This window comes from Nerophis ophidion, linkage group LG06 (assembly GCF_033978795.1).
Source record: "Nerophis ophidion isolate RoL-2023_Sa linkage group LG06, RoL_Noph_v1.0, whole genome shotgun sequence".
Lineage (NCBI taxonomy): Eukaryota > Metazoa > Chordata > Actinopteri > Syngnathiformes > Syngnathidae > Nerophis > Nerophis ophidion.
In genome coordinates this window covers 11477284-11486581 of record NC_084616.1, presented here as the reverse complement: position 1 = coordinate 11486581, position 9298 = coordinate 11477284, and the positions used below count along the sequence as shown (strand labels likewise).

The 9298-nt window shown below is 39.0% G+C and overlaps 1 protein-coding gene across 1 annotated transcript in view; it reads left to right on the top strand.

Annotated features, from left to right (window-relative positions):
* sall4 (spalt-like transcription factor 4) overlaps positions 1-8865 on the top strand; it is a 16253-nt gene extending 7388 nt beyond the window's left edge. Inside the window, exon 4 of the mRNA XM_061902654.1 lies at positions 7615-8865. Coding sequence (XP_061758638.1) covers positions 7615-8076 — 462 coding nt within the window. The 3' untranslated portion in view covers positions 8077-8865. The remainder of the gene's footprint in view (positions 1-7614) is intronic.
* The last annotated feature ends 433 nt before the right edge of the window (positions 8866-9298 follow it).

Genomic DNA, 9298 nt, shown 5'->3' with positions numbered 1-9298 from the left:
GGCCAGCGTACATTTTTTTGTGCTTTACGCAATCGCCTAATGTTCGATTTTTATATTTTTTTGCGCGCGAATGCCCAATGTACGATTTTTTTTAATTTTATTTTACCGCAATTGCCTGATATACGTTCTTTTTTTTTTTTGTGCAAATTCAAAATGTGCGATTTTTCTTTTCGTGCAAATGCCCAATGTACGTTTTTTTTTCTCAAATCCCCAATGTACGATTTTTCGTTCTTTTTGAAAATGCCCAATGTTGGTTTTTACGCAGACGGCAAATGTATAATTTATTTTTATTTACGCAAGGGACCAACGTACGTTTTTCCGCCTTACGCAAAAGGCCAGCGTACATTTTTTTGTGCTTTACGCAATCGCCTAATGTTCGATTTTTATATTTTTTTGCGCGCGAATGCCCAATGTACGATTTAAAAAAAAAAAAAAAAAAAAAAAAAAATTTTTACCGCAATTGCCTGATATACGTTCTTTTTTTTTGTGCAAATTCAAAATGTGCGGTTTTTCTTTTCGTGCAAATGCCCAATGTACGTTTTTTTTTTCTCAAATCCCTAATGTACCATTTTTCGTTCTTTTTGAAAATGCCCAATGTTGGTTTTTACGCAGACGGCAAATGTATAATTTATTTTTATTCACGCAAGGGACCAACGTACGTTTTTCCGCCTTACGCAAACGGCCAGCGTACATTTTTTTGTGCTTTACGCAATCGCCTAATGTTCGATTTTTATATTTTTTTGCGCGCGAATGCCCAATGTACGATTTTTTTTTAATTTTATTTATTTATTTTTTTTTACCGCAATTGCCTGATATACGTTCTTTTTTTTTTTTGTGCAAATTCAAAATGTGCGATTTTTCTTTCCGTGCAAATGCCCAATGTATGTTTTTACGCAAAAGGCAAATGTATGACTTATTTTTTTATTTCCACAAGGGACCAACGTACATTTTTCCACTTCACGCAAACGTCCACTGTACGTTTTTTCTGCTTGACGTCACCGCCTAATGTTCGGCGTTTTTTCCGCTTCATGCTAGCGGCCAATGTTCTGTGTTTTTTTTTATCTGCTTTACGTAAACGCACAATGTTTTCTTTTTTTTTTTTTCTTTTCTTTTTTTTTTTTTTTTGCTTTACACAAATGCATAATGTTTCCGCTTTACACAAACGCCCGATGTTCTGCATTTTTTCCGCTTTACACAATGTTTTCGGGGTGGGTTTTTTTCACTTCATGCAAACAGACAATGTTTGCAGGTTTTTTTTTTTCACTTTACACAAATACCCAATGTTTTCTGGGTGGGTATTTTGGCTTTATGCAAACGCACAATGTTTTCGGGGTTTTTTGTGCTTTACACAAACCCCGAATGTCTGAGGGTTTTTCTGCTATACGCAAACACACAAAATTTGCCGGGTTTTTTTGCTTTAGGAAATCTCCTTATGTTCTGTTTTTTTCCGCTTTACGAAATAGCCTAATGTTCGCCGTTTTTTTCCGCTTTACGCAAACAGCCAAAGTTTTTATTGTTTTTATAACTTTTTTTTTTTAGCTTCATGCAAACACACATAGTTCGTTTTTTTTTTTCCCCGTTTTACACAAACGCGCATTGTTTTCAGTGTTTTTTTTTTTTTTTTTTGTGCTTTAAACAAACCCCGAATGTCTGTTTTTACGCTTTATGCACACGCCCAATGTTCGGCGTTTTTTATCTGCTTTACACAAACACAGTGTTTTCGGGGTTTTTTTTTTGCTTTACGCAAACGCACAATGTTTTCGTTTTTTTTTTTTTCGCTTTACACAAACGCACAATGTGCTGCGTTTTTTTTATCTGCTTTACACTAAAACCCAAAGTTTTCGGGGGGTTTTCGCCTCATGCAAACACACAATGTGTTTAGGGTTTTTTTCCGCTTTACACAAACGCACAATGTTTTCAGGGTTTTTTTCGCATTACACAAACACCCAATGTTTTCTGGGTGGGTATTTTGGCTTTATGCAAACGCCCAATGTTTTCGGGGTTTTTTGTGCTTTACACAAACCCCGAATGTCTGAGGGTTTTTCTGCTTTACGCAAACGCACAAAACTTTCCGGGTTTTTTTGCTTTAGGAAATCTCCTTATGTTCTGTTTTTTTCCGCTTTACGAAATAGCCTGTTTGCCGTTTTTTCCGCTTTACGCAAACGGCCAAAGTTTTTATTGTTTTTATAACTTTTTTTTTTTAGCTTCATGCAAACACACACAGTTTTTTTTTCCCGTTTTACACAAACGCGCATTGTTTTCGGTGGTTTTTTTTGTGCTTTACACAAAGCCCGAATGTCTGTTTTTAGGCTTTATGCACACGCCCAATGTTCGGCGTTTTTTATCTGCTTTACGCAAACGCACAATGTTTTTGGTTTTTTTTTTTCGCTTTACGCAAATGCACAATGTGCTGCGTTTTTTTTATCTGCTTTACCCAAAAACCCAAAGTTTTCGGGGTTTTTTCACCTCATGCAAACGCACAATGTTTACAGGTTTTTTTTCTGCTTTACACAAACGCACAAAGTTTTTGGGGGTTTTTTTTCGCTTCATGCAAACGCTCAATGTTTTCGGGGTGGGTTTTTTGCTTTCATACAAACACACAATGATTTTCCAATCGACACAAATGCACAACGTTTTCAGATTTTTTTTGCTTTGCGCAAACGCCCAATGTTGGGCGTTTTTTTATCTGCTTTACACAAAAGTTTTCGGGGTTTTTTTTGCCTCATGCAAACACAGTGTTCAGGTTTTTTTTTTTCGCTTTACACAAACGCACAATATTTTCATTTTTTTTTCTACTGTACACAAACGCACAAAGTTTTCGTGGGTTTTTTTCGCTTCATGCAAACACTCAATGTTTTCGGGGTGGGTTTTTTGCTTTTATGCAAACACACTGATTTTGTTTTTGGTTTTTCCACTTGAAAAAAATGCAGAATGTTTTCGGATTTTTTTTTTGCTTTCCGCAAACGCCCAATGTTCTTCGTTTTTTCCACTTTATACAAACCCCAAATGTCTGAAGGTTTTTCCGCTTTATGCACACGCCCAATGTTCTGTGTTTTTTATCTGTGTTACACAAACACAAAGTTTTCGGGGATTTTTTTCGCTTCAAACAAACGCACAATGTTTTCAGGGTTTTTTCTGCTTTACGCAAACATCCAAAGTTTTCGGGGTTTTTTTCACTTCATGCAAACGCACAATATTTTCGGGGTGGGTTTTTTTGCCTTTATGCAAACACACAATGATTTTTTATCTTTTTTCGCTTTACACAAACGCACAATGTTTTACATTTTTTTTGCTTTACACAAACGCCCAATGTTCTTCGTTTTTTCCACTTTATACAAACCCCAAATGTCTGAAGGTTTTTCCGCTTTATGCACACGCTCAATGTTCTGCGTTTTTTATCTGTGTTACACAAACACAAAGTTTTCGGGTTTTTTTTTCGCTTCGCACAAACGCACAATGTTTTCAGGTTTTTTTCTGCTTTACGCAAACGTCCAAAGTTTTCGGGTTTTTTTTCACTTCAAACAAATGCACAATATTTTCAGGTTTTTTTCTGCTTTACGCAAACGTCCAAAGTTTTCGGGTTTTTTTTCACTTCATGCAAACGCACAATGTTTTCGGGGTGGGTTTTTTTGCCTTTATGCAAACACACAATGATTTTTTTTTTTTCTCTTTACACTAATGCACAATGTTTTCACTTTACACAAACGCACAATGTTTTACATTTTTTTTGCTTTCCGCAAACAGCCAATGTTCTGCGTTTTTTCCACTTTACACAAACCCGGAATGTTTGAGTTTTTTTCTACTTTACGCAAATGCCCAAAGTTTTCAGGTTTTTTTTTTTTTTGCTTTACACAAACACCCAATGTTCTTGGTTTTTTCCACTTTATACAAACCCCAAATGTCTGAAGGTTTTTCCGCTTTATGCACACACCCAATGTTCTGCGTTTTTTATCTGTGTTACACAAACACAAAGTTTTCGGGGTTTTTTTTCGCTTCAAACAAACGCACAATATTTTCAGGTTTTTTTCTGCTTTACGCAAACGTCCAAAGTTTTCGGGATTTTTTTTCGCTTCATGCAAACGCACAATGTTTTCGGGGTGGGTTTTTTTGCCTTTATGCAAACACACAATGATTTTTTTTTTCTCTTTATACAAATGCACAATGTTTTCACTTTACACAAACGCACAATGTTTTACATTTTTTTTGCTTTCCGCAAACAGCCAATGTTCTGCGTTTTTTCCGCTTTACACAAACCCGGCATGTTTGAGTTTTTTTCTACTTTACGCAAATGCCCAAAGTTTTCAGGTTTTTTTTTTTTTGCTTTACACAAACACCCAATGTTTTTCGTTTTTTCCACTTTATACAAACCACAAATGTCTGAAGGTTTTTCCGCTTTATGCACACACCCAATGTTCTGCGTTTTTTATCTGTGTTACACAAACACAAAGTTTCCGGGTTTTTTTTTCGCTTCACACAAACGCACAATGTTTTCAGGTTTTTTTTCTGCTTTACGCAAACGTCCAAAGTTTTCGGGGTTTTTTTTCGCTTCACACAAACGCACAATATTTTCAGGGTTTTTTCTGCTTTACGCAAACGTCCAAAGTTTTCGGGGTTTTTTTCACTTCATGCAAACGCACAATGTTTTCGGGGTGGGTTTTTTTGCCTTTATGCAAACACACAATCATTTTTTATTTTTTTCGCTTTACACAAACGCACAATGTTTTACATTTTTTTTGCTTTCCGCAAACAGCCAATGTTCTGCGTTTTTTCCACTTTACACAAACCCGGCATGTTTGAGGTTTTTTCTACTTTACGCAAATGCCTAAAGTTTTCAAGTTTTTTTTTTTTTGCTTTACACAAACGCCCAATGTTATCGGTGTGGGTTTTTTGGCTTCATGCAAACGCACAATCTTTTCGGGGGTTTTCCGCTTCACACAAACGCGCAATGTTTTTTTTTTTTTTTTCTCTTTACACAAACCCTGAATGTCAGGGTTGTTCTACTTTATACAAAAACCCAAAGTTTTCAGTGTTTTTTTCTCTGCTTCATGCAAACGCACAATGTTTTTTTTTTTTGTTTTTTTTTTTTTCGCTTAACACAAATGCATAATAATAATACTACATTTTTTTTTTGTTGTAGTGCTTTTCAGGGTACTCGGACGCTTTACCTGATAAAAATTAAAATATAAAACAGTTGAAAGTAATAATACAGGAAATAAAAAAGTAAAATACATAACTAGACGGGACATTACCAGACACAGAACACTAATCACAGGTTAAAAGCAGATCTGAAGAGGTGTGTTGTCACTTTACACAAACGCACAATGTTTTCGGGGTTTTTTCGCTTTATGCAAACGCACAACACTATGCTTTTTTCTTCATACATTTTTCCTAAATACTGAACTTAACTAACATAGGTGTTTCTTCTCGAAAAGCTGTCCAAAAACAAATGAAATTATATTTCACATGTTCTTTATCACTGATGTCAATTTAGTGTTCGATCAGAACGTTTTTACTACACAGCAAATTAGAATATTTATTCTGTAAATAACCCAACATCAAAAACTCATCGTCTTTTGTTCCACCTTTTTAAAAAGTAGTCTTTTGTTCCATCCTTTTTTCTACCACTTATTCCCTTTGGGGAGGCGGGGGGCACTGGTGCCTATCTCAGCTATAATCGGGCGAAAGGCGGGGGGGTACATCCTGGACAAGTCGCCACCTCATCGCAGGTCTTTTGTTCCACCTTTTTAAAAAAGTAGTTTTGTTAACATTTAACATGTATTTTGTAGGGTTGTAACGGTTCACAAAAATTTCGGTTTGGTACGTACCTCGGTTTGGAGGTCACGGTTCGGTTCATTTTCGGTACAGTAAGAAAACAACAAAATATACATTTTTTTTGGTTATTTATTTACCAAATTTGTAAACAATGGCTTTATCCTTTTAACATTGGGAACATTCTAATAATTCTGCCAACGTTAATCCACATTAAACTGCCTCAAGTTGTTGCTTTGATTAAATAAAATGATAAAACTTTTCTTCTACATATAAAAAGTAAACAGTTTCAAGGCAACTCCATCATGCTTCATTTATTACAGCATTTGGGAAGCCTGTAGTTGATTTTTATTATGTAAATGTTATATTTGTTTCATCACGTGATAGCAGGGACCCTGCTATTCAAAACTAGGCTGCTACATTACTAATGATTAATGTAACTATAGCTGAAAAAATAGTACAATAGCAATAGGAGAGACTATTCATCCCTGAACACCATGGAGTTCAATGAAATAACAGAAAGACAGGGCTTTGCACACACACACAGCAAAATTGGTTAACGTTACGCTAAAAGCTAATCAGCCTTCACCTCAAGCCAGAACTGGGAGCGAGCTGAGCTGCAGTTTAAGTTTCTAGAAGGTCAACGGGCTCATAGTGATGTTAGTAATAGTTATGACTGGGAGCAAAATTAGCTAACGTTACGCTAAAAGCCAATCAGCCTTCACCTCAAGCCAGAACTGGGAGAGAGCTGAGCTGCAGTTTAAGTTTCTAGAAGGTCAACGGGCTCATAGTGATGTTAGTAATAGTTGTGACTGGGAGCAAAATTTGCTAACGTTACGCTAAAAGCCAATCAGCCCTCACCTCAAGCCAGAACTGGGAGCGAGCTGAGCTGCAGTTTAAGTTTCTAGAAGGTCAACGGGTTCAAAGTGATGTTAGTAGTAGTTGTGACTGGGAGCAAAATTAGCTAACGTTACGCTAAAAGCCAATCAGCCTTCACCTCAAGCCAGAACTGCGAGCGAGCTGAGCTGCTGTTTAAGTTTCTAGAAGGTCAACGGGAGTTAGTAATAGTTGTGACTGGGAGCAAAATTAGCTAACGTTACGCTAAAAGCCAATCAGCCTTCACCTCAAGCCAGAACTTGGAGCGAGCTGAGCTGCAGTTTAAGTTTCTAGAAGGTCAACGGGCTCATAGTGATGTTAGTAATAGTTGTGACTGGGAGGTGTTTTTTTATAATTTGAGGAGAGTACGCTGTCCGCTGCTTCCCTGCTAAAAACATATCTGCTCGACGCTGAAGCATTGACTACATCGCTCTGAATACGCACTGCTGATTGGCTTTGAATATAACCAATCAGATGGTTGTGTGGGCGGGGACAATGCTGGGTGCTGACACAGAGGCAGAAAGCAGAGCAGCTTGTGAAGACTTTTGCTTACAAACTCGTTCGGTACACCCGGGTGCCGAACCAAAAAGGTTCGATACAAATAGTGATTTAGTGAAGTGATTTATATTTATATAGCGCTTTTCTCAAGTGACTCAAAGCGCTTTACATTGTGACACCGAATATCTAAGTGACATTTAAACCAGTGTGGGTGGCAGTGGGAGCACTTGCCCAAGGACACAACGGCAGTAACTAGGATGGCACAAGCGGGAATCGAACCTGCAACCCTCAAGTTGCTGACACGGCCACTCTACCAACCGAGCTATGCCGCACGTACCGTCACCCCCCCGTATTATTTTGTAATCACTTATTTTTTCCCGTAATCTTGCGAGGAAGTTTAGCGTAAAGGAGAGTGTGAAGTTGTTGTTGTTGAAGTGTGTGTTCGATTCCTGAGGTGTGTTGTGTGCGCAGGTGCACATCGGTACCCACATGTGGAACAACTCGGCGAGGCGAGGTCAGCGCCTGTCGCTGGACAACCCCATGGCCCTGATGGCGATGAGCTCCGAAGCCAAGATCTTACCGGAAATGATGCCGGCCCCGCCCAAAGACCCGCCGCCGGCGCCACCCGTGAACTTCGACCCCTCCCTGTGGAACCCGTACGCCTCGGCCTTCAGCGGCGGCCTGACCATGAAGACCAACGAGATCTCCGTCATCCAGGGGGGCGGCGTCCCCCACCCCGGGAGCCCCGCCGGCGGCGCCCCGCTCATCGGCTCCACCGTGGGCCTGGTGAAGATGGACGGCTCGCACTCTCACTCGGGCTCGCACTCAGGCCTGCCCGCCAGCGTGGCCGAGATGGACAAGAACGGCTCGGACGGCGTTCCCAAATCCCAGTTCCCGCATTTCATGGAAGAGGGCAAGATCGCGGTGAACTAGGCAAGCCCGGACTCTCCTGGAACCAGGTACAATCAGAACCTTGAGGTGTCGAGTCGGGGTAACAGAACTACTGTAGCTGTATTTTATTTCATGCAAAAAAACACATGCGGGTATTTTTTTCTTTTTGTTTTGCAGGAGTTCGAATGTATTGACTTTACTTGAAAATGATTTCTTAGTTTTTTGAAGGCTCGTCTTTTAAGGTCAGAACTTGGTGACGTAGTACCGTCCCCAAAATGACTACTTCCCCTCCTGCCGGTTTTAACAGGTCTTTTGCTCGTGTAGTGTTTCACCTCGAATTGGGCGCCACGTCACCTGATCACCCCAACGCCGATGTAAAGAGTGGCGTTGCATATGTGTCCTGTTTCCACTCGCACGTATTTATATGTTCGTACACGCGCTGGGGCTGAGTTCCTTTTTTTTTTTCTTTCCGACGCTCGACAAACGAAACCTCCAGCCTGCACTTTATCCAAGGTGAACCTCGCATCCCCCCCCCCCGTTTCGGCGCCTTCACGTCAGCTCCCGTTTAGCCGTCTTCAAACTGTAGCATCCTTAATTTATTGAGGTAAAAGGGGGGTTAAAGTCTACCTCATTTTTTTGGAAATAATTGTCCATTGCCTCTTTTTTTTTTTTTTTTTTTTGCCTGAACTATACATTCTGCTGTGTTGAAATGTAATGAATGTATATCACTGGACACTTTACCCAAGTCCCAAGGATCAAACGTTTTAGTCCTCTGCTGTACATTCCTTTATCAATATGCATTTGCCACGTTGTGCCTTTTTTTTTTTTTTTTTTTTTTCCAAAGAGAACCTTGTCAAAACTGCTTTCAAAGATGTCTCTGCAATTCAATGTTGAGCCCGTGTTGGCTTGTTTACAGTGTACATTGTTGCTTTTTTGTTGTTGTTGTTGTTGTTGTTGTTTTCCACAAAATGTTTCCCTCAATTTGCTGGTTTTGAAAAATAAAATCAGGGTGACTTCTTTTCCAACTTTGGTGTCACTTTAAAAAGCCGCAAGCACGCCAAAGAAAGAATAGTTTGTATTCTGCACATGCAAGGAGAGCCTGGAAGAAACTTCCAATATTTGGGAATAGTTAGCCTTTTTGCCAATTTTTGCCAATTTTTGTACTTTTTTAATTTAATTTTATTTTTGCCACGTTTTTCTTTTTTTTTTCTTTTTCCAATTTTTGCCATTTTTTTAAATTTTATTTTCAATTTGTGCCACTTAT